Here is a 24,275-nt window from a genome sequence, read left to right as displayed (position 1 = left end):
GGTCATCACTTTCACCCAGCCTTTCGCCACGCCATCATTACCAGTTTTTAAGTGTTCGCATGGTCCGTGTGGCTACTGGCTATATTGTCACCTGGCCAGTCGTGATCACTCAGAGTAACACGAAATAAGAACTATTATTCTAAATAAGTACAAGTTTTATAAGTCACCTGGCCAGTCGTGATCACTCAGAGTAACACGAAATAAGAACAATTATTCTAAATAAGTACAAGTCTTATAAGACATTTTTCTTTAAAATAAGAACAGATAAGCCTATAATAGGAACGGTATAGCAACTCTGGCTATAATGAACACAGAACACTAGTACCGGAAATTTGATATTTATATGTTCCCATCTTTCTGGCGCGCAACATTCCATTCGTTTCTTAATATTGATCAATTCAAAACTCTTTATTCACCACAGACAAAAGAATTTGGTGTTTTTCCTTCGAAGTTCTCTTGCAGTGCATCGATTGCATTGCCTGTTAGATTTAGGCCGCTTCTCTTCTCCGTTCCGCGCACGCTTCCTGGTTCGGCATCGTTCTTGCAGTTTTTTCAGTTTTTCGCCAACCGACGACAGCGTTATCGTTTCCGTGATGTCACTCTCGTCTTTTTGGTCGTTTGTTTTCGCGCTATTACCTTGATCGCAACAGGCGGCGATGGCGGCCTCACCCAAAGAGGAAAAAGCGCTTATGCTCGAACTGGTCGCGCTTTGACTCGATTCTTCGGGAATCTCCACGTAGTCGGAATTCGTACCCGCGCTTTCCTCGAGGTAGCCCACGCCAACTCTGCCTGCTATTTTATCAACAGCGTAGCAACAGACCTCATCCTTGTCGCCGGAAGGCGGATTACTAGGCTGATTTAAGGCAACATTTTCGGTACAGCACTTGCAGGCTACGCCTGACGACTCGCTTGAAGATGCGGTCGCGCAGCAATCGGTCGACAAGTCCTCGAGAGACGGAGGATGTGTTTCGCCGGTATCCCGGTTTTTATCCTTGCCGATTAGCAATGTAGTCTCGCCTCGCAACGGTCCCTTACCACCGTCGCATTCGCATAGTTCGGAGGAGCCTTGCTCACTTTGTATTTCGGTACAACTGGTACCTCTGTCGGTAGTCGAGCCAGTCTTATACACGATATTGCCCATCCTCCTGTATGCCCGTCTGGCGCACTTATTCACTAACTCAAAACGATCAGGGTCACCTTCGACTTTACGCTTCTTACTACACCCACGCGAACACTTTATGGCGCTACTGCGATAACTTTGCTTCATACTTCCTACATACCTGCCTGCATAACTTTGGGTGGTAACTATGAGCAAAGACCATTTATGTCTAGCTGCTGGCCTTTATGATGTAATAATACGCCACTACATCGAATAAGGAACAAAGTGATTCATAAACTTTTGAGGAAACATTGATAACGTGATACTGAAAGAAATTCAAGAGGATTGCCTCTCTGTGTTCGCGATGGCGCTGATTTCATTGAGGTTGAACGTCAAGTCACTGAACGAGCCTGCTTTGGCTGGCGTTGATATCGCGCGTCTGACATTGCTGAAATAAAAATGACACTATCTTCAAAATGAATTCGGTACCTGTGCGGAAATTCCATTGTATACCGACGCCATTCAGGAATATATAATCTGCACCAGACATGGGTACCAATTTCGCTATATCAAACCATACTCTGTTAGGGCAGGATTTCACAAAAATAAAAATTGTTTCTCAATGAATTAAATTGGATAAAAATAAGACCTTCAAAAGAGTAACAGCGCGGCAGGAGTTCAGCCAGTGCAGTAAAATTCAGATTTCGGTTGGTAATTACCTATATTGGAAGATTGCGATACTGACAAAATTTATCCCTTCAATCGTTCAGTGGTGCGCGACATTAAGCTTCATTGCCAAGTATGGTCATCGCAGTTACCGATTACCAGATCGCGGGCCTTCAAACTACTGGAAAGCTTATGCGTAGCCCATGGGTGACCGTGTTAGCGCAAAGTTCAACTTTACTTGAAGATTTTGTAATCAGAAATTGGGACGCGACCACAAAAAGGTGGGAACCACTGCACCAGACCGGGGATCTTAACTACTTTCAACCAAAGTTATAGTTAAAAAAAGGTTAAAATTTGCTTAGGTCCATCATAATTCAGAAAAAATAATTTCCAGTCATACAAATGTAATCCGGAAGAACTGTGGTTCTTGAACGGTGTTTCACTGAATACTAGGGGTTCCATGAGCCAGTCTCAGGGGTTCCACGGAGGTCAGACAGACATTCAACTCATACATATGATTTGAGATGATAAAGCCGTCTTAGACATCATTGGTCGCAGGCAATTAGGCTCGATCAGTAGTCGAATTGCGACTGTTGTCTGGGTACGTCGTGTGCAATGGCGTACACGGGACAGGTTCGAAATCTAAACCCTGACCTCCTGTAATGCCGAATCCACCTCCAATATTTATAAGATTATTTGAAATTAAGCAATCCGTATCACGCTGTAGCGTTTCGACCGAACAATACGATGGCAATTTTCAAGATGAAACCTCACATTTTTCAACTGGTATCTGAATGCAGAGGACAAAAAAAATTACTTTTCAATTGTTTCGTCCTCTTTCTCTTCATTCTGTTTAGTTAGTTGTCAATTGTGGTAGCTTTTTTTTACGATTCAGCATAAATTTGGGGTTGCAGATAAGCGTGTTACGCAGGTCACTAAAGGTTAAAAACCACTGCGTAAAACTATATACAAAAGCGGTATTACCAAAAGAAATTCAGAAAATGCATTTCTTGTTCTATTAGTTACAGCTAGTGGGAGAATCTGCATTGATATTTGTTGCTAGTTCTTTAATCTTGGCTCTTAATTGGGGAGAGCGAGCCGAAGACAAGTGGTGTAGGTTTTCACTGGTAATACAGATGCGAAGCGGTGACCAGACCCATATCAACGATAATGATTTGGTTTCGTTAATAAAAACAAAACAACGAGACAGATAAGGTCCGCATACAATACTCAATAGGTCAACATTCGGACCGTGGTTTGTTAATTGAGTAGACCTGCACTATATGACAAATAATTAACGGAAAATTCGTCGGGGAGACTTCTACGAATTCTGGAAAGTCGGCTGATTTCCAACTGCCATTTTACCTGTCTTTGTCGCAGCCAGGAACTCTCAAGGTGCCCATGGCCCTACGCGCCGAGTTCAACATCGCTTCTATCCCGAGGCCAGGCCGGCGTCCCCCCGTGGCCGGAGTCAGGAGCAGTTGCGGTACGTTTTCTTTCCCGGGCGTCCTGGCTTTGTGATTTGCCGGCGCGTCCCGTGACCCGGGGGTGCGACTTTGCGGGGTGACGTTGTCTTTTCTAGCTAGCGACCGTCGCACGGATGCTTCGTCGACGCGTTCCTTGTCGGCACCTTCCCGTTCGCTGAGAACAAATAGAGACGGAAAATAAGTGAACCGGCGTCTCTGCTTTCTGCGACTAACGTTGGTATCGTGACAAATGATATATTCTCTGCCGCCCTATCCCTATGCTGTGCAAATAGTTCTAGTTCGCGTATTTTGGTCAAAATAGTCGTCTTTGCTACCAGAGGTGGTCATTAACGAAGTTCTGCCCACTTGCACCACTTACGCAGCGAGTCAATTACTTAGTTGTGATTATAAACTACTTTAACTTCAACAGTCTGGGGCTGCAGTATTTCCTCAATTTTACTCACCTTGAATCGCCACTTTTACTTGTACTCTGGTAAAAAATTATGACATTACTTCTACTTCAGGATGAACATGACTACTTCAATGACCCCTGATGTCCATTCAAATAGAAGTGCCACAATTACATGTAGAGCTAGCTCAACCGCGTCAAAACTATTTCCAGCAAGATGTATCTTTGTGACCAATGCAAAATGACTAGTCACACCACTCATTTTTAAATAAATATCCATTTGCTATTTCATAAAAATTTTCAATTGCATAAGTGATGCAAACTCTAAAACACTTTTTACTTTATCAAGATACAAATTGTAATTGCGCCTAAAAACTGCTCAAGTAGAAATGGAGGTACCGGAACTCTAAAAACATAACCACTTGATCAAGTAGTGCAGGCAGGCAAAACCTACTTGAGTACTCCAAAATAGCAGAAGTGCTTCATCACCGAATACCTTTGGTTCTACCATTACCTGTGCTGCGTTCTACAGTTCGGAAGCCCTTTTAGTCGTCATTACTACATTGCATTGACGAAATTCTTTCTCCATTGTGAATTAGTTTAACCTCGCTTACTGACACTTACTCCTGATTAGAGTCAGAAGAAAATCTCGCGGAGGAAAATATTTGGCAACATCAACAGTTAGTTTATTACGATATCGTTTTGGAAGTTTTGTAAATCCAGAAGCCAACCGTTACCTTTCTTCGCTCTCAAATCGCTTCAAATCGAATTCTATTTCGGTCGCCAACTGCTTGTCGGCCGCTAAAAGATCTTGAACTTCCGTTTTGTAGTCCTCGAAAGATTTCAAAGTCGTTGTGCGCCCGATTAGCGACGCTTGTTGTAATCAATACCTTCATTATCTCTTTGATACACTGCATCACGTTCTTGACAGCGTGGCTTTTGCAGCTCACCAGCTTGTTTTTCAAAGCGATCAGAATCGGCATGATGTTTTCGACGAGATTCCGCTTTATGACCTAGAAATCGAAAATGAAAAGTCGCTTGCACGAAACACGAGACGGAATATTTTATCGGACAGCGTTGGTAGCCTACAAGCAATTGCAAAGACAAGCAATGTCATCAATCATAAACGTTTGAGTGAGAATAGTGCAATTAGGCAAAACCTAGTTGAACAGTTCGGAAAAAAACATTACCATACTTCGTTACAGACCCACTTTGATGTTAACATGTGCGATATGTACAACTGTGCATACACAAATACAAAATCATAGATACAGTTTGAAATTCCTAACCCTGGAATCGCATCATCATATTAGCCGTGTAAATCTGTGCCTTTCGCAGTAGTCACAAGTTCACAACAAACATTCTTATGTCTCATACCGTTCTTATGCCCGTTCCTACTTACTGCTAAACTGTAACAGGTGAACAAAAAATCCGTACCAAACACCAAAAATCATCCTGCTAAATAGCAGAAAAATTCTCCGACATCAGGAATAGGACGTTTTATATTTTTGTCCTGGATGTTTTGTTCGGCATATACACCGACTCATGAGATACATACACGCGATCCGTGCATATGCGTTATGCATACCATGAGTGAATGATGTGCATATGCCGTTACACATGGAAGGTACAGATACAGCCTTGTAAAGCTATCTAAGTTTTGCACCACCCCTCCTTCCTATCCCGGAAATGACGAATGCAAAGGGTGGAAGCCACAGTTGGCAGTTGTAATCATCAGGGCTTTGGTCTCACCCGGCGAGGGATTGAACCCACGACATACCATTGAAGCTGGGCGCCATACCACGATATCTTGTTGGCATCGAGAGAATCGATACGTACTTGCGATATTATGGTCTGCTTAATAACGTTACTAGCCGTAGCCGCTGCGTTGTCTTGCATGCCTTCTTCGATTAGCTCTTCATCAACAGGTTTCATACACTGCAGCTTAATTTGCTGGAAAAAGAATTCCATTGAAATAAGATACCACTAAACTCAGCTATCATGCCACACTACGTACCTGACTAGAAATAATGGAAAGAGCGTCAGCAAGCACCGGGTCGGCGTCACCATTTAACGGCAGGACACCGTCCACAACGCCATCTAGAACGTCAGTGCATAATTTGCCGACCAGCTTTATTCTATGCCCATCATCCATTTGCTCCAGCATATAATTGTAAATGGCGGTTCTGTCAGCGATACGCTCAGGCCCAGAGAAATTAAACGATCTGCATCATGTGCCGTTGTTAGTAGAGCAATAGTCATAGTCGCAAACCGTAAGCCGGTTGGTCGCAATTGGAAATTGAATTCCATTCCAGTCAATTAACAACTAGAAAAAGAATTCCGACCACCGCTTCGCCCTCATTTTGAATAGATGCTGCAATTCTACCACCTGATATTTAATTTTTCTATAAACAAAAAAGCGCATCCACTGCCGATTTCCAATGATGATGCTATTGATTTTATGGAACACGTTGTTGTCAAGGGATCTTGACTTCGAACACTACAAACGCAAAAATTCAGACACTCAAATATATTACCAAGTAGGATTCCCGACTCAAACTACAAATAATCACTAACGTTTAGCCACATAGCCTACAAAAACACTCGCTGCTGTCTACAAATACATTTGGTATTGATATCAGTGTCAATAAGGGCTCTATGAATAGAATATGTGTAAAATAACATGACTGAATGAGCCATACTGTAGAACAGTGGTTCTCAACCTTTTGTCTTTGCGGAGCCCTTTTGGACCTTCACAGACCCCCTCCAAGATTTCGTTCAAAATTAGTCCAATTATCGTACAACTGTCGTATGTGTTTTGCAAATATCAACTGTGGGAAAGTCATAAAATGACTTTTCGTGAAAATATCATACTATGTAGAAATTGGGTAGGCTTTTATTTTTCGAAGTGAATTTGGCAGCTGTATTTACTGTCTTGAAAACCCCCCCTCTTCGATTTGATATGAACGAGTGCCAGAAATATTTCCACTAAGATAGGTTCTGGCGAATGTATATATGCCTAATATTAACGCGTAACGCTTCAGACGACACTTGTGGTTATGATCGCAACATATATGGCACTGAAATTTAGAAACAGGGTATTTAATGAAATATAACGTCCAGCCTAGTCATTTCAATTTCAATGTAGCATCTAATCTTGCAGTTATTCTGGAATAGTGGTTATGTATATCGCCGAAGAAAATGGATTCCGCGGCGAGGTTTCAATCCCTTCATTGGGAGAGATTAGGAAAAAAACTCAGGAATTTCAGTAGGCTATTGGCAATTAAAATGAGTTTCGACGGTAGGATATTATATATCAGACGGCTATTCTAATGATGTGAGTCCTGAAGTTTAGCAAGTATGGAGCGAAACTGTCTCATGCTTTCCCTAATTTATAAAATTACAAACTAGGTTATTAATCATTTTTCAAATTTAGTGGTTGCGCAGACCCCCTGAAAATGCTTCGCGGACCCCCGGTTGAGAACCACTGCTGTAGCACAATAAGTTCATCAAGACGCATCAAAATGTATGAAATTCATACAAAATATTATTATAACGTTACTGGTACCTGGTTTCTCTCGCTGACTTCGCAAATCGGTTGTAGGTATTGTGCTTCGTATATGAATTTAGATAGAATACCGCCTCCACAAAATGCCTGAAGAATGTGTCTCCCGCGTTTCGTTGCAACGTTTGGTTGGTGAAACTGTACCGCACGAGATCTCGAATTTCGGTGCTAGGATCGCATAGCAAAGCCAGGAACTTGTAGATGAGGCTGCCGCGCCATTTCACGAAATCTTTTTTCAAAAGATCGCTGATTAAAACCAGAGCATTCCTGAAAATACAAGCGGCGGATAGACAAAAATTTGATGGAAGTTATATAATTTCGGTCTTAAGATATACAAAAGTGAATATTTTGAGAACTCGCGTTGCAAGTGCTAGTGTGCTAAAATTACTTATTATATTCGCTAATTGTGTGCCGTTATTCAAAGTAGCAAACTTGGAACACAGAATAGTGTTGCGACAGAGAAAATGACTCAAATCTTATGTGCGATGAGCATGACCAGTGGAACTGAAGAAAAGGTAATACAGAGAAAAATTAGAGAAAAGAATTGGAACATTACTTTCGCACAGCAACAGACTCGTCTCCCAGGCAATTCGCAATATCCGGTATGTGCGAGTCCACGAGTTGAGTTTGCTGCACACAAAGATCCGTCAACACGGCGAGTACGTTGATTTTCAGCATTTCGTTCGTGCTCGAGTCCAGTTCTCGAACCATTGCGTGAACGCATTTTTTGGCCAACGACTCGTTGTTCAAGCATATTTTACCTGCGAAGAAAACATACAATACGGTTTCTCATCACAGGGAATAGCGATTAATGGCATCACATTTTTTCAGTATCAACATTATGGCTGGTCTCAATAATTAATCTAAGATTAGTACGAGTACCCTATTGAATTTAATGATTCGGGTCAAGAGATGGGAGCCAATGTTATCAAATACCAAACGTATACGCCTATTGTGACTGACAATTATTCATACATTGATTAGAATTATTGTCAATTGTGATACACCGCAACATCCAAAAGATGTGGCAAAGAGATATAGGCATGTTGTTCATGAAAAGAACAATTTTATTTGAAGTAGGGATCAACCTGCCAAGTCATCACAATGCATTGTGGCACATTTACAGTTGAAAATAAATTCCCAAATTATTTTTGAAGATAAAATAGCAATATTTAATTTATGGAAGAGCAAAAGGTGCATATTTCAGCTTTTCAGATTTCTGTGTATGAGATCATAATGGATGATGCTCGAAAACTGAACAAGAAACACAATACTTGACTCATAATGGGATGACTGGGATTGCAGTCACTCAATTTTGCCCAGACCTTGTAACGACAAACAGTAATTCATGCATTTGCATCCATGAACGCACGTGCAACAGGATCCAAGGTAATTGCTTGCCTTGCATATTCGATTTCAAACTTGGTGACATCACATTAAAAATCCAGATTGATGGAAAAACATTTCAAAAACGAGAACTTAAACGTGGTGTTATCAACTAATATCAGCAAACCACAGGCAGAGATACTAGAAATGTGCGCCTAAATTACCTACTAATACACCGATGTCCGTAGGGAGTATTACACCAACCTTTAAATAATAAACTCACCCAAATTAATGAGAGCATGTGCCCGGACATTAGCAGGCACCCCGCCACCCTGCACGAACTGCGACAAAGGTTGCGATTGCGGCATGTCCTGCGACGATTGTTCCGGATTACGCGGTATCTCCGTCAGACACTCCGTACTAGTGAGCAGCGCTTGCATCGTCAGAAGCAGACGTTTTGGAACTTTCTCGGTGCAATGCATACCCACATTGCCTGCCACATGCAGCTGATGAATCAGTGATTGTTTATTAACCACGGCATCGTTGTCCGCGTTCAAGATCACAAACTTATAAAGGAATTCGTCGACTTGTTTCAAAGTAACTTCTCCCCAGTGCATGAGAGGTCGAGGCCATTCGTCTGAGGAGGATTTATCTCGATGCATCGCTTCAATAAGATTCAGTATCGTCTGGACGAGATACGCTACAAGCTGCACCGGGCATTTTTGGTTTTTCAACCATCCGCAACACGCGTTGAGCGCCTGTTTCTGAAACTCCTCCGACAAAGACTTGCATACTTGTCCAATTACCAAGACTGCGTTGATGTGAACAATGAGAGGCTTCTCTTTCTTCAGTTCCTCCGACCATACTTTGAAGACCTTATCCGAAGCCTTCTTGTCGCAGTGATACAACGTGTATATCTGTAGGAAAGACCAAGCCGCAGCAGAATACTCGGTATCAGACAGTTTGTCAATGATCTGATTCATCGACAACGCGCCCAGTTTCGATTGACGCTTCAGAAGCTTACATGCCATTTTGAAGTATGTCCTCGAAGAATCACCTTCAGCTGAAGATATAAATCCCATCAGTTTCCAAGCGAGTTCCTTCTTATCGCCAGCCGCAGATATGTTATCGATTATCAATTCTTGAACTAGTTGTAATGCTTTTTCCTGCACTGAATTCTCGCCATCTAGCAAAGCGGGCAAAACACCTTTAGACCAAGCCAACACCGCCTCTGGTGAATTCGAGTGATGCAAAAGCACTGACGTGATACTCCCTACCGCAAATTTCCTCACGGCAACTGACGGATCTCGACACCTCACTGAAATAACGTCCAAACTTTCAGCATTAGGAGCTACAAATCCATAATTAACAGCCATCTGAACGGCGTGTACTGCTGTTTTCCGAACCATGGACTTCATTTCGAGCGTGCACTTCTTGAGAAGGTGCATCAAGGACGTTTGATTCAACGCATTCTCGCTTTGATTGATCATAGAAGCGGGCACAGAATGTAACGTCGGCGGGGTAGCGATGCCTTCGCTGACAGAACCGATTGCAACAGGGGTAAGTCTTTCCGAATCTTTATTTTGACCGCTAGTGACAGAGCCTAAAACCGATGGGGATACAACGCCTGATTCCATGATTTCCACAAGTGCAGCCAAAGACCGGCTGCGCACAGATGGTGCCACATCCATTAACCTCGCCACCACTATCTCAAGTAGAAATCCATGCTTCGCGGAATCAAATGATTGCCCTTCGCAACCTTGTGTCGACCTACGCTCAGATTGACACAAAAGTTTAGATACGACCGCTACCGCATTACTTCTGTAAGTTATCTTGACGTGTACAGAGACGCGTTGCAGCCAGTCGCAGAATTCGGCGAACCATTTCAGCGGCATGTAATTCAGAATGCAAGCCACCACAACCGCACAATGGTTGCGGTATTCGACTCGATCGGGACATTGAGCAATCATATTTTGTGTTAACACAGAGATACCATGCTCAACGGCACTGCCGTGAACGTCAAACAAGTGACAGACAAGCCTTCGAAAAATCTCAGCGTTTTGATAATAAGCGCGTGGAACCGATGACGAACCCGTAGCATTTTTCATTATCAAAATCTGCAGTGTGAATCGAAACAAGATCAACGCCACATGGTCGAGATCCCCGTGCTTGACCGATACCATCAGAAACAGAGCATACACAACGAGCTGATACGCCATAGATAAGTTATAGGCGCTGGATCCATCAGCTTTGAATGACGGGAAATCTATGATAGACAACGGGCAATTGGTTTGAAAGTGGATAGCTAGTTTCACCAGCGATTTAATCACTTGTTTCACGGCCATTTCGTTAGATCGTAGCGAAACACTGGCCAAGTACAAGCAAAAATCACGCAAAGCTAGTACTAAACTGTCCACAAGACATGACACATTTTCGGGGGATATCACCATGATCGAATCATCCAACACGCTTTCGTCATTTGCATCCGCATTTCTATTAGACGCCTTTTTCTTACGCTTACGTGCTGGATTACCCTCATTACCTCTACGTTTTCTCGGCGTCGTGTCACTGGGACTTCCCGACTTGAGTTCTGTTGTAATCAAAAGCGAATCGACAGACTTTTCGAAGATAATGGGCTGATGAAGATCGGACGAGTTCATTCCGGGTATTCTCAGCAGTAAAAAATAGAAGCCGGCAGCTTGAATCGAGAAAAGTTTCTGCTCAAAGTTTGCAGACAATTTCAAGCCGTTGTGGAAAAGATAATATAACCAGCATTTAATGTTTTTGCAGTTTATGCCGACTTGCGAAAGGTCGTGGAGTAACGAAGACCTTACGTCTGCCGATGACGAAACGTTCTTCAGATACGAACGAAGTGCATCGTTGCATTCTTGTAGGTTGTTTGCGAGCGATGTCGGTAGAGAAAGATCCACGTCTGGTTCCTCCGTAAACTCCGATGATTCCATCGCTTCGATCCAATCTGCGTCCAAGTCTTCCAAGCCCAACGATTGAAACGCTGTGATTATCAATTCCGTTCCCATTGCAAAGCACTTCGGTTGTAATACTAATTACTAAATAATAGGATGGGGTCTGTAATGAAATGATAAAAATTGATAAAGAAACAAAGCATTAGCGCATTCACATAGTGGCAGCAAACAAACAAGCGGCAAATAATCAAACTACAGCAAATTGTACACCAACACGTTGCTTGTGCCAAAATAATTCAAAGCAAAACAGCGTCCATCTGGCGTCGGGTCGGAAAAAGCGACCTGCGCAAGCGATAGATCCATTCCCATCACAAAAGACGCCCGAACGGCGTTCACCATGCGAGTTGCAATTTTTTTCTTCCGCATCGGCGCATACGTCCATATTCGAGATATACCGCAGACGCTACACACAGGGGTAGTGTCAGTACAGTACAACTTATCACCGTACATGCCAATGTTTGTTCCATCATCGGCAGACATTAGTCTGTAAGCTTGTTCTATTTTTTCAGCTATGACACATCCGGCAATAATTTCCTCGTCGGAAATGAAAAGATAAGCTACTTTTGACGAAGAAAAGCCAGTGTTCGGAGTTTGAAATCCCAGGTCCACATCGACGACGCCGAGCATGTCCGTTACTTTTTTCACAGCATATTGCGGATCGCTCGAAGTCACTTTCAGGATTCTTCCGTCCATGAAAGATGCAATTACTCTTTCGTTCTTCCAACCTGGGAACTTGATGATGCCGAGGAATTTTTTGTGGTATCTGTTATGGTCCTCTTCGTCGGCCGGATGGTTAGCAGAGAAAACCATGCCACAGACAGAACATTGGGTAGCGCCGAATCGCTTTTGACCAGCGTCGATTATGTACTGTTTCCCGGACTCTCCCACACCAGAGGATTTTTTTGCAGAAGATCTCGGAGATTTCTTAACACTCTTGTTAGCTGCCTTTGGACTTTTTTTAGAAAAAATCGGATACAATTTAGATATCTCCCGGTATTCTTTCAGGGGGGGCAAGTTTTCGTCTGTCATTTGAATTTTGTGATTGGTTGCAGTAGGTAATTCGCTCTGAATGCTGGAAATCTGCACTTTAGATTGAGAAGGCGAATTGCTAGTAGAGCATGATTTGTTTTCCAGAGACGTCACATCCATAAGTTGAGACTGACAAGCATTCACCATAGTTTTAGGGGGAGGTGTATTTTCTTGATCAATGTTTTTTTCTATAGCCGTATCTAGCAAGCACTGGTGGGTAATAGTTAGCTTGTCCTCAGGTAAGCTTCTTCTGAATTTATAGTACTGCTTCCAATGCCTCTGCGACAATGATTTTGGCGCCCAGCTGTAGGTAGGTCCACGCGAGTGATCAGTCTTTTTTGTTACTTTACAATCAGAATTCGGTAGTGCCGAAAAAGGCTTGCACTTTGATGTAGACAATCTTTTTTTCAATTTCTTCGTTCCCACCCCCTTTTTCATTGTACTTTTGTTAAGATTCTTCATCGGGGGTGAAGAACTATCAATCAACTGATTTGTACTCTTCATCTCACGCATTGCTTTGCGGGCTACTGGGGACAAGTATTGCGCATGAGCCGTTGGACTTGAATAGAAGCTTTTGGTCTTGAGTCCAGACTTCATGGCGTCTACTGTTGTGAGTACTGTTCGAAAATGAACAAATGTTAACAAAGGTAATGATCGGACGCAAAGACTAAAGCGTAGAAGTGGAAAGCCAGGACAGGAGAATCGCAAATATACGGGATTTAAGGGGATACCGGTTGGCCAGAGTGGAATTGGTGGCAACGTCACGCAGAAATTTCGGCACTTCTTCGATAGTAGGTAGACATCGAAAAGTGTTCACCATGATCACCAATAAATGTTTCCCATGAACACAAACAAAATATTATAATCGTCAAAATAAATTGTTGTTTTTTGTGCCTTTGGAGAGACAAATATTAGGGTAGGGTTGGGGGTATCAGGACTGGGGGAAGGGGGATATTAGGGTTGAGGAGGGGGATGTTAGGGTTGAGGGAAATTAGGGTTGTGGGAGGGGGGATATTACGGTTGGGGGAAAGGGAGATTGGAGGTGGGTTAGGTTCAAAGTTGGGGTTAGGGTATCCCAAGATTAGGGTTGGGGGATATTAGGGTTAGGGAAGGGGGGATATTAGGGTTGGGGGAAAGGGGGATATTAGGGTTGTGGGAGGGGGGATATTAGGGTTGGGGGAAAGGGGGATATTAGGGTTGCCGGAAAGGGGGATTGTAGGTGGATTAGGGTCAAAGTTGGGGTTAGGCCCGGGTATCCCAAGATTAGGTTTGATGGATATTAGGGTCAGGGTTGGGGGAAAGGGGATATTAGGGTTGGGGAAAGGGGGATTGGAGGTGGGTTAGGGTATCCCAAGATTACGGTTGGGGGAGAGGGGGATATTAGAGTTGGGGTGAGGGACATGATATCTAACCCACCTCCAATCCCCCTTTCCCCCAACCCTAATATCCCCCTTTCCCCAACCCTAATCTTGGAATACCATACCCCAACTTTGACCCTAACCCACCTCCGATCCCGCTTTCCGCCAGCCCTAATATCCCTCTTTCCCCGACCCTCAGACCCTCCACACCAACCCTAATATCCGTATCTCCAAAAACACAAAAAACACAATTTATTCTGACGCTTATAAATTTTTGTTCGTGTTCATTGGAAACATTCATTGGTGATCATGGTGAACACTTTTATATGTCTACCTAAAATTGAAGAAGTGCCGAAATTTCCGTTCAATCACCTAATTATTCCATGCAGACAAGCTCTCATCACGCAGGATATATTTCAAAAAATGAACCGAGATGCATTTGCATACGGTACCGTATACGGGTTTTATACTGCCTGGCTTCACTCGAAATGTAGTATTCCACTTTTAAAAGTATCATTATGATAATGGCATTCGGGGTATGTGTAGGTTTGTGTATTTTCGTCACATCCGCCAAGACACACAAAGCTAAGTCATATAGTCGAGTCATTTTTTACGGGAGCGACTCACTCGATTAAAGTCGTTAAAAATGTGCCTAAGTAAACCCAATACTGTTTTTGACTAATGAAGCTGTAACGGTCTTTAACTAGCCATGCATCCAGCATCCGCGGTCTCTAAGCCCAGGCATTTACTGAGTTAGGCCAACCTACAACTACACTGTTCTTCAGTACTTTTTTGCCACTGTTGTTGACTTCGTATTTGGTGCATTTCCCGCGCTGTTCAGAGATGAGAAATCCAAATCCTGTTCCGGATTATTTTATCCATGTCCAAACCAATATCCAAATGCAAAAGTCGTTATATCATGTCCAAACCATGACCAAAATGGCTGACATTTGTTTAAAGTTGTTGAAAATAAAATATTTTCAGAAATTTCCTGACTATTTGCAAATCCATAATATTCGTTTCTTTTTCGTATGCCTGAATCCGGTGCGAATCTAGTCAAAATCTTCTAATCTAAATCCAAATCCATATTCATCTCTGCCGTTGGTGGAGCATTGAAACTTGCATAATAATCATTGAACAATAATCGGTGCCGTTGTAGAGGCTGTTGGTCGTTACAGCCTCTAAAGTGCCTTCGTAATCATCATAATGAATATTGCCAATTCAATATTCTACAACAAGAATTGCAATACAGTGGAAAGAAAGAAAGTAAAATCAGCTCCCACCTTGGCCTAAAATGCGAAAGGACGTGTTAAAATATAGATTACTAACCTACGGAGGTTAGTTAGCTATAGTCAAAGGATGCATGTTGAGTTGTTGACTTATAGATAACTAACCTACGGATAGATGGGCAAGACGAGAGTCACGGTCGAGTGATGCGACAACGGCAGATTTGTTGTCGCTTCATAGCATGAAACGGGAGCGTAATTGCTAATCCCATAGATGACGACCCGAGCGCTCAAATTAAATAAAGTTGATCTTATTTGAAAGCTACAGTCGCGCTGATTCTGATAACATACATTAAATTTTCATCAAGGCAATGGAACCACCCCGAAATAGCCTTCAAAATATGAAAATCGGCATTGTTCTAAACAATCGCAACCACGCACGGACCGTTGTTATGGTCATTGTGCTGCGCCGTTGCAATTGTTTCAGAACAATGCCGATTTTCATATTTTGAAGGCTATTTCGGGGTGGTTCCATTGCCTTGGTGAAAATTTAATGTATATTATCAGAATCAGCGCGACAATAGCTTTCAAATAAGATCAACTTTATTTAATTTGAGCGCTCGGGTCGTCATCTATGGGATTAGCAATTACGCTCCCGTTTCATGCTATGAAGCGACAACAGATCTGCCGTTGTCGCATCACTCGACCGTGACTCTCGTCTTGCCCATCTATCCGTAGGTTAGTTATCTATAGTTGACTCATTACACCATGCAGCTATTATTACGATTATTACCTCATTATCGAAAAAGGCGCAAGATATGAACTTGACAGTTTCGACTAATTCCTGTATTATCGTGATATAGAAATATTATCACTGAAAAAGAAAATCTTTAATGTCATTGATTTGTAATTCATAAAGTTTTTTTCATCTAAATCGCCTAATACAATTTCAAATCTAGTCTAGTGTGGGCATTGTGTATTTTCAACAAATTCGATACTTCTGATACGTACGCAACGCAAAACACCCCGTAATCGGGCCCCTTAATCGTGGATTTCGATTAGCATTTGCATTCTATGGATTTTAGGAATTACGTTACTAGCATTTGTTGGTAATCTGTAATTAAACTTGTACTTGAGTTGGTGTCGTCCAACAGTTACAAGTGTCAGTGGTTGCACGGGAACCTAGCGTACACACCACTTACAGTAGAAGACTTCCTTTCCTGGTAAACTGAATGTCTGTAATCTGTTGCGTGTATCCGTTTACCATGATTTACTTGTGGCTAATTATAAGTTATATACATTCCATACTAATACAGTTTCTATTTATGTGTCAATCCAATTTTGGCTAGAACCTTTTGTCATCATACGCAAATTTTGTGATTATGACATTTGAGAAAATCGCTGAGCTGAGGCACTATTGTGCATGTCCAATCGTTCTGTTCAATAGGGTAGGATTGGTGGTAACGTCGCACACAATTTCCAGGACAGTTGTAATGACTCGAGTCGCGAATTTTTGATGACTCGAGTCATTTTTTCAAAATACGGAAATGACTCGACTTGAGTCAATCTGTGTATTGACTCGACTTGGACTCGAGTCATTGACTCGAGACTCAGACGGCCATGACCGACACTTCATTGTAATTCCGAAGTCAACACGCTATTGGGATTTCGTCTGTTGGTACTGGTACTTGAAAATGCGACCAGAAACTGCCAAAAGTGAGGAAAATTGTTATATTATAAATGCGAACCATTCGATATCACCAAACAGAGTTATAAAAAGTGGGTTTTCCAAGACTTCAACTGGAAACTGAGCAGTCAACACAATGACTTGGACTCGGACTCGAGTTATAATTCCATGACTTGGACTCGACCCTCTTCTCGCTGACTTGGACTCGGACTTGACTCGGTGGTGAATTGAAATGACTCGACTTGACTCGAGGCAAAACTATAAAAGTGAGATTGACTTGTGACTCGGAGCCTTGTGACTTGGTAACAACCCTGACATTTTCCGTTCAATTCTACCCTTATTCGGTGTAAAAGAGACCCTTTTGTCACCAACAATTTACAGTCAAAAACAATCAGTGTAGTCCGGTGTTCAATAATATGTAGGCCTATTATATGCCGTAATTCCAAATATCCATATTCTTCTCAGTGACCAGATTTAATTTGTCGTATTTTAGTATTCATTGAAACAAGAATGCCTCGTGGGGGAGGAAGAAAGTCTCATAAAGGCAGAATGCGCCAATTCACCAGCGTAGACGAGCTCGAAGCTCAAAGAAAGAAAGACCAGGATCGAAGAAAGCAAGAGTCCTCAGAAGAAGAATCATCGTCAGAAGACGAAAGTTCCAACGCAGACATCAACAATCCAAACAGAGTCCAGCAGAAGACAAAAAAGATATCACAGCTCGACGAAATCCCTCAAGCCGCTCCCACTGAGCTATCTCGCCGACAAAGAGAGGAAATTGCAAAGCAAGAAGCTCAGAGGAGGTACGAACAATTACATCGTGAAGGGAAAACTGAAGAAGCAAGGTCTGATCTTGCCCGGCTAGCCATTGTGCGAAAACAGAGAGAAGAAGCGGCTAAAAAGAGAGAGGAAGAGAAGAAGGCTAAAGAGGAGGCGCAAGCCAAACAGAAAACGCAAAGTCTCAATGCCATCAAGGCTTCAGGGAAACGGTCGCGGCCTTGAATGACACTTCAAGGTATCCCTAGTAATATATATGCCGTCGGTCTTGGTGTGGATGGTTGAATGGGACTGCAGAGACTTGTTCTTTTTCTCTGGTGGAATTTGTGTTTGGTTGCAAGATATGCTGCATACAGTGTTCCAAATTTTGAAGTGAATTTCAAATCTTATACTGTCAATTCTAGACGAGGCTGAGGTTTTCAGTGAAATGAATATAGGGTTGCTCATCGGGTTTTTGTGTGTAGAGTACAGACCATAACAGGCAATATAGGACATTAATATTGTTTTTGTGCCCATCTTAAATGAAACAGTTGAAATATGTAAGCATTGTCAAATTCCATCATTTATGCTGCTTGATAATTTATTTTCTGTATGTCATTGAATTTTACGTTCAGTTAATTCCATTCATGCAGTGACATTTTACGGCAATTTTCAAGGCTACGTTTCAATTACTAATGATGATTAATGGGTCATCCAGGATAAATTTGGTACGTTAAAGAATATGCGAATGAAATAGGCCACTGTCTCAGGACTGTCTAACTTTCGACTTATCTTGACCTTGTGCCGGATTTTTGTTGGAATTCGGCAGTATCAAGATTTATATATACTCATACAAATTATTGTGTAGTTTGAAAGTCAGTTTTCAAAAGTTGAGCGCAAGACTCTTATGTACTACAAAATTTCATCCTAGAATGGTTTTCGTTATAACGAGGACTTGGCACTGATGTTGCTTAGCATGATTTTAAATGGATTACCATACCAAGTATAATAATCTGAAAAGGAAGCTTAAGACTTTGCTATACGTAAGTAATGCATTTGAATCATCGCCTGTGATAGGTTAAAATCACCTGTTACATTGCGAGGTTACAGGAACAAGAAAGCTTTCAAAACGAACTTGAGAAAGCCCAACTGAAGCTGATAAGAGTCTCAAGAGATAAGTCCTTCCTGTTGGACCGTTTGCTACTTTACGAAAATATCTCTGGGGACTCATCCAATGACTCCGATGCAACGCTGTCGTCAGATAACGAAACCGAGCCACCGCTGAAGTACGATATCTTGCTTGAATTGATCTCCAGTTCTAAATTGGTTAATCCGATAACTCGTTCAGAAAAAAGCCAAGCGTGTCAGTGGAGAATACTGTTTTACCACCAGTGAAAGCAGAAGTCGCGGTAAGCTGGGATTTTCATTCTGATTTTGGCAGACCTCTTTGTCTCTCCTGCATAGGAAAGTCATAGCCTATGGTATTATTGTAGATTTGGAAATGATGGTAAATTTGCACTTTGTCTTACAATTTCAATTTTTATGTTCTCAGGATGTGAAAACAGTTACTGCCATCAAAAGTGAACCAGATGGTTAGTGTTCGATAATATAACACAATAATTCATGGTTATGTAATCGTAATCCGTTTCCAAACTGTTTCAGTGTCAGTACTCGAAGATAAGCCCTCGGAAGTAGTAGTGAAGCAAGAAGTTGATGAGAGCGCTATGTTGCTATCTGTAGGACAAGAGAGCATTTAGATCGTATATTTCCTGTGTGATCCTGTAAGAATTGCTAAAATGTGTTCACTCATCACTCTTACAGTACATTGTGTATTTGATATACGCATTGACATGCATTAGCACTAAATGTGCACAGTGAGACTTTGCTATCAGTCGGTTCAAATGAATAGTCAATAATTGCTACTTGTAAAGATTGTTACGCGAGCAATAAAATCAATTCTTGAACCATTTTGAGTTGGCAACACCGGCAATAATCAAAATCATGGAATAACATAGCATAACTATAAGAAACTTATGACGTGAAACAAAATTTTTTGTGATTCTACTCGCGAGGCTTACGTTTGATTGCGGGCAGTAAAGTAGAAGATAATTTATCCTCACTAAATCATCGTTTCGTACTACAAAGTACTTTTCTGGTATTTCACCTCCTTCGCTTCCTGGTATCTTGGCGCGTCGGCTTATGGAACTATTCTGTGTGGTTGATTGAGAGTTGCACGCTCCGTCTTCGCCTGACAGAGACTTTGTATTGCACTTGACATCCGGGTGATCGATCATTTCGCACAGTGCAACACATGACAATGAGCTTCCAAATATGCTGTTACGCCAACCAACACCCGATGGACTGTAGTGAAGTACGATCCGCAGATCATTTGATAAGTATATGCCCTCTCCATACAGTGACACCTGTAATATAATTGATCAATTTTTGGTGTTATTGAATGTACGCTTCATCAAGAGATGAAATGTTCACTTTTATTATGACTACGACTAACCTTATTCAAGTTACTTATCAGTCCACAGTTGAGAATAGAATAGAAATTTTCTAATTTGCTGCCATGAAATGCAAAAATAGACTTGGATGTGCCTTTCAAGCATCTGAATTTCTCATCGTTTATTTGAGAATGCACGACTTCAAAAGCAAAGTCAGGGTTTGCATTGTTGTCTAGAAGTTCAAAATGCATTTCTCTGAGCTGTAAAAATTAAATGGTATCAGCAGATTCAGTAATACTGTTATTATAACTGATAAAACCTCTTCCATATTAATTCTTTTCAATGTGTATGAGCGAGGATTTAACACCAACTTCATCAGCTCCATCAGACTACTATCGCATTTGTGGGAATTTCGATTGACGTCAGTTAGTGTTGGGCATCTGTCTGTCGTTTCTTTCTAAATACAAAGAAGATATTTTGACGTGTTACTTCTGAAATGCAGTCATGATAACATATTTATCATACTAGCTTATCAAAGTTCTTCTCTCCGGATTTGTCTATGAAATCTGATGGAAATGGTCGGGTAACCATGTCTCTGCGATAGCTGTTGACTGCAGCCACAAAAAAGCTCCACATCAGATCGGCAGATGGTAAATCCATAATCACGATCAATTCATGCAGTCATTGGTTGCTATTGTCATGCAAAATCACTACAATTATTCAACCGTGGTCGAAGTGAAATCATAACCTGTAGAGAGCAACAAATATTTGTTACATAATTTCCAAAGCTCTAATACAAATAATAGTGGCGAGTAGTGAGCAAGGAACTCTTCATCTTTTTTACGTCGTTTATAAAGCAAGATCATCAGATCCGTGTTGGGTTGGCTTTTCTACATCGATGAAACTATTAGAATTTTGAACAATGTTTTGAAAATATCCCCCTCTTGCCAGTTTTGTTTCACCTCCCTTTTCTCTCGTCCTGCTACATGCCTGCCAGGAGCATCTTACTACAGAAGTTGTCAGCCCCTTAACTTTAGATTAAACTGATAAAATATACAAAAAATGATATCAACAAAGCATCGTGTAAAATTGGAGTCATTACAGTGGTAGGGTTACCATACGTCCCCCTTTCTAAGGTTTTTGAAAATGTCCTCCGAGGATGCCATTTCCTTGTTGGCAACCCCTGGTTTGATCGAAAGTGATTGACGACCTTTTTTTGGCCAACACCACTAAATTCAAGTAAACAGTGAGTAAATCGGGAGTCAAACGAAAGTGATGACCTTTTCTTTTTAGTCAACTCGCCAAATTTTTGATGATCGACTAACTTTTCCGATTTGGTATATAAGTGTCCTCCTCTCCAAAATATGGAAACCCTATTCTCCTGATTGGAATCGCTGGCCTTTTTGCCTGATATATCAGGTGAGCAGTGATGAATTTCCAAGTTAAAGTAATTTAATTTAAAAAAACTAAAAAAAATAAAACATAGTGTGAGCACAGGACGTGGCTTGAGAGCAGAGCAGGTATAGCTTTGTTTTTTGAACTCGCAAGAACAATGGAGCTAAATAGAAGGTACCGTAGCCTATATTACGGCGGTCAGATTATAATTAATGTTTTTCGAATCAGAGCGACTATTGATCGATAATATTTTTCTGCAGTAAGCCGGTAGATACAGTCTATCCTCAAGATTACCGGACCACGACTGACCTATCGATCTCGCTCCCCATGACATGCCGCCCTATTCTTGTCGCATTCTTTTTCTATACTGCCTTCTTTACTTTCATTCAGTGTGCATGCCTCCTCTTTGCATCGCCTAGGCCAAGGTGGGTGTCTGATTCCATAGACAAATCCAAGTCGCTTCGACATCTTCCTGTCTATTCATTGTATCGCATGGATCAAATGCAGAAAGTACCGTTATAGGATGATTATGGGTGATTATGATATTTGATCCATGTATAAGCTTGTTAGTTATTCACCGTATAGTATTGGAATTCGGATACAAGTGAATCATGTATTCAAATAAGACGCACGGTGGTCATAACAAGAAAAAAAAAAGATATCAAAGTGAGAATATGACATTCTTGACGTGGGCGCGAAACAGGCAATCCCGGAACCAGTCGAAAACAAAATGTGTGACGTACGAAATTGACGTCGCTCAAGAATTTCACAACCAATGACTAATTACGTTATATAAAAACTAGGCGAATGTATTATTGCTCTAGGCAAAATGCACGGTTAAATCATAGTGTCCTATATGGTGTCGACACAAGCAAATCGCACGGTTCAATGAAATTGTATCACGTCACAGTTTCCATTTGGCTACAGGCAATTTGACGGTGATTTTTGACCGGCTTGCCGAGCATTAAATTTGATGAATCGGGTATCAATCGAAAGCAGACTCTGCACTGATTACGAAAATATAAATTTTATTCCGCTCGCGGCCCTGGAACCCCCACAATCAGCCCCAAATTATTCATTGTCGAGTAGATTGGCAGTGTGACGCAACAATGATGTCTGGCGAGACTAGCTCAAGAGCAAGGATGCGGCCGAGCGGCGAGAGTGGGATCAGCTGACGCCGCGGCAATAGCAATGTGTAACCGCGCCACAGAGAAACGCTGCGCTGTTGATACTTCTTCTATGCGTTTCGGTACAAGCGAGCACACACCAGCCTTTCCTTGACTTGTAAGGGTAGAACTGGGTCCACAGACTGTCTTAGGGCCCTACCAATTTTCGCGGAATATCCTTCAGCTGATAGAGATGTGTAGGCTACGTCTAACTCTAAGTAGTCTACATTGGATATGTCAGATTATTATGATATCGATTGCCTTAGCCCGCTTGTTGCGTAGGGCTCCAGAGATGCGTGGCGCTGTTGATACTTTTTCTATGCGCTTCGCTAAAAGCGAGCACACACCAGCCTTTCCTTGACTTGTAAGGGTAGAACTGGGTCCACAGAATGTATTTGGTCCCTACCAATTTTCGCGCAATCCTTCAGCTGTTTTCTAGTTTCTATTTCTAGTAAGAAAAATATACTTTCAAGTAATAAGATTCACTCAAGACAGCAAATTTAGATAATGTAAAAATATCATATTGTAGTAATACAACTACAGTGTTGAGTTTTCACTCTAGTCCCCATAAGCACCACGTCGGTGACCTTGCCAAATTCCGAGAAGGCGAAAAAGTGCAAACTCTGTTGGGCCGAATGGACAATGGACATTCAGTTATTCACAGATGCAAAAAAATACTGCAAATCCGTTTTACGTAAGTTACATTAGGAATATATATACAGGCTACAGAATGAATATAATTCAAATATCTGTGATACCACTGTATTACTTTTGACGTAAAAGGTCCCGGCATTCAAAAAAACTGTTTGGTGATTGAAAAATGCTAAACCAAATTCCAACGTCAACGTTTATAGTGATATCAGATATATTCCAATGAAAAACAAAGGTATGAATTTGGTGGTAACATTTTGGAATCATTTGGCAGGTATGGCCCGCAAGCTTTCTAGTAACGGATTGAATCCGGACAGCGATACCAGTTTAATTCGACACTCCTGCTGTTAAACTTTATTCAACAATCAACATTTTACCTGCTGCATTCGCGGACCAAGTCCTACCCATACGGATCAAATAAAAGCTTGTAATGTATGCTCATGCTGAATGCTCCTTGCTCACACTTAACCATAAAAGCGACTATAGAAAGTATCGACACCCGCCATCAACAGCGCGACGTGTCTCTGGAGCCCTACGCAACAAGCGGGCTAAGGCAATCGATATCATAATAATCTGACTTATCCAATGTAGACTACTTAGACGTAGCCTACATATCTCTATCAGCTGAAGGATATTGCGCGAAAATTGGTAGGGCCCTAATACATTCTGTGGACCCAGTTCTACCCTTACAAGTCAAGGAAAGGCTGGTGTGTGCTCGCTTGTACCGAAACGCATAGAAAAAGTATCAACAGCCCAGCGTTTCTCTGTGGCGCGGTTGCACATTGCTATTGCCGCGACGTCAGCTGATCCCACTCTCGCCGCTCGGCCGCATCCTTGCTCTTGAGCTAGTCTCGCCAGACATCATTGTTGCGTCACACTGCCAATCTACTCGACAATGAATAATTTGGGGCTGATTGTGGGGGTTCCAGGGCTGCGAGCGGAATAAAATTTATATTTTCGTAATCAGTGCAGCGTCAGCTTTCGATTGATACCCGATTCATCAAATTTAATGCTCGGCAAGCCGGTTAAAAATCACCGTCAAATT

General features: G+C 41.8%; 5 protein-coding genes across 5 annotated transcripts; 2 read left to right on the top strand and 3 right to left on the bottom strand.

Moving 5' to 3' along the window:
* Window positions 1-1,321: 1,321 nt before the first annotated feature.
* Window positions 1,322-11,643, bottom strand: LOC145446318 (condensin-2 complex subunit D3-L-like). The gene is made up of 9 exons (XM_080324577.1): window positions 8,815-11,643; window positions 7,762-7,966; window positions 7,209-7,472; window positions 5,658-5,865; window positions 5,480-5,593; window positions 4,531-4,653; window positions 4,378-4,472; window positions 3,131-3,406; window positions 1,322-1,547 (listed from the first exon to the last, which is right to left on the bottom strand). The coding sequence occupies exons 1-9, from the start codon at window positions 11,567-11,569 to the stop codon at window positions 1,436-1,438; spliced, it is 4,152 nt and encodes a 1,383-aa protein (XP_080180703.1). The 5' UTR covers window positions 11,570-11,643; the 3' UTR covers window positions 1,322-1,435.
* On the bottom strand, window positions 11,618-13,212 carry LOC145446319 (N-acetyltransferase ESCO2-like). Its single transcript, XM_080324578.1, has one exon. The coding sequence runs from the start codon at window positions 13,139-13,141 to the stop codon at window positions 11,708-11,710; it is 1,434 nt and encodes a 477-aa protein (XP_080180704.1). The 5' UTR covers window positions 13,142-13,212; the 3' UTR covers window positions 11,618-11,707.
* Window positions 13,213-17,254: 4,042 nt separating this feature from the next.
* Window positions 17,255-18,501, top strand: LOC145446423 (28 kDa heat- and acid-stable phosphoprotein-like). The gene has a single exon (XM_080324711.1). It carries the CDS (start codon window positions 17,326-17,328, stop codon window positions 17,812-17,814), a length of 489 nt encoding a protein of 162 aa, XP_080180837.1. The 5' UTR covers window positions 17,255-17,325; the 3' UTR covers window positions 17,815-18,501.
* LOC145446424 (INO80 complex subunit E-like) lies at window positions 18,479-19,532 on the top strand. Its single transcript, XM_080324712.1, has 5 exons — window positions 18,479-18,611; window positions 18,679-18,854; window positions 18,917-18,977; window positions 19,121-19,160; window positions 19,231-19,532. Exons 1-5 carry the CDS (start codon window positions 18,555-18,557, stop codon window positions 19,323-19,325), a joined length of 429 nt encoding a protein of 142 aa, XP_080180838.1. The 5' UTR covers window positions 18,479-18,554; the 3' UTR covers window positions 19,326-19,532.
* On the bottom strand, window positions 19,382-21,034 carry LOC145446420 (protein mono-ADP-ribosyltransferase PARP16-like). Its single transcript, XM_080324708.1, has 4 exons — window positions 20,544-21,034; window positions 20,338-20,475; window positions 20,081-20,278; window positions 19,382-19,991 (listed from the first exon to the last, which is right to left on the bottom strand). The coding sequence occupies exons 1-4, from the start codon at window positions 20,676-20,678 to the stop codon at window positions 19,521-19,523; spliced, it is 942 nt and encodes a 313-aa protein (XP_080180834.1). The 5' UTR covers window positions 20,679-21,034; the 3' UTR covers window positions 19,382-19,520.
* Between the last annotated feature and the right edge of the window lie 3,241 nt (window positions 21,035-24,275).

The sequence above is a fragment of the Botryllus schlosseri genome, chromosome 9 (assembly GCF_051294905.1).
Source record: "Botryllus schlosseri isolate E-star chromosome 9, Bs_hap1, whole genome shotgun sequence".
Taxonomy (NCBI): Eukaryota; Metazoa; Chordata; class Ascidiacea; order Stolidobranchia; family Styelidae; genus Botryllus; species Botryllus schlosseri.
This window is presented reverse-complemented; position numbering and strand designations above follow the sequence as displayed.

Coding starts and splice junctions, on each gene's coding strand:
- LOC145446318 (XM_080324577.1), bottom strand. CDS start 11,569: ATGGGAACGGAATTGATAATCACAGCGTTTCAATCGTTGGGCTTGGAA. Junction 7,967..8,814: donor ACATGCTCTCATTAATTTGG/GTGAGTTTATTA, acceptor TTTTCTTCGCAG/GTAAAATATGCTTGAACAAC. Junction 7,473..7,761: donor GAGTCTGTTGCTGTGCGAAA/GTAATGTTCCAA, acceptor TTGTATTTTCAG/GAATGCTCTGGTTTTAATCA.
- LOC145446319 (XM_080324578.1), bottom strand. CDS start 13,141: ATGAAGTCTGGACTCAAGACCAAAAGCTTCTATTCAAGTCCAACGGCT.
- LOC145446423 (XM_080324711.1), top strand. CDS start 17,326: ATGCCTCGTGGGGGAGGAAGAAAGTCTCATAAAGGCAGAATGCGCCAA.
- LOC145446424 (XM_080324712.1), top strand. CDS start 18,555: ATGGATTACCATACCAAGTATAATAATCTGAAAAGGAAGCTTAAGACT. Junction 18,612..18,678: donor AGCTTAAGACTTTGCTATAC/GTAAGTAATGCA, acceptor GCGAGGTTACAG/GAACAAGAAAGCTTTCAAAA. Junction 19,161..19,230: donor CATCAAAAGTGAACCAGATG/GTTAGTGTTCGA, acceptor AAACTGTTTCAG/TGTCAGTACTCGAAGATAAG.
- LOC145446420 (XM_080324708.1), bottom strand. CDS start 20,678: ATGGATTTACCATCTGCCGATCTGATGTGGAGCTTTTTTGTGGCTGCA. Junction 20,279..20,337: donor AAAGAATTAATATGGAAGAG/GTTTTATCAGTT, acceptor TAATTTTTACAG/CTCAGAGAAATGCATTTTGA. Junction 19,992..20,080: donor TGATAAGTAACTTGAATAAG/GTTAGTCGTAGT, acceptor ATTATATTACAG/GTGTCACTGTATGGAGAGGG.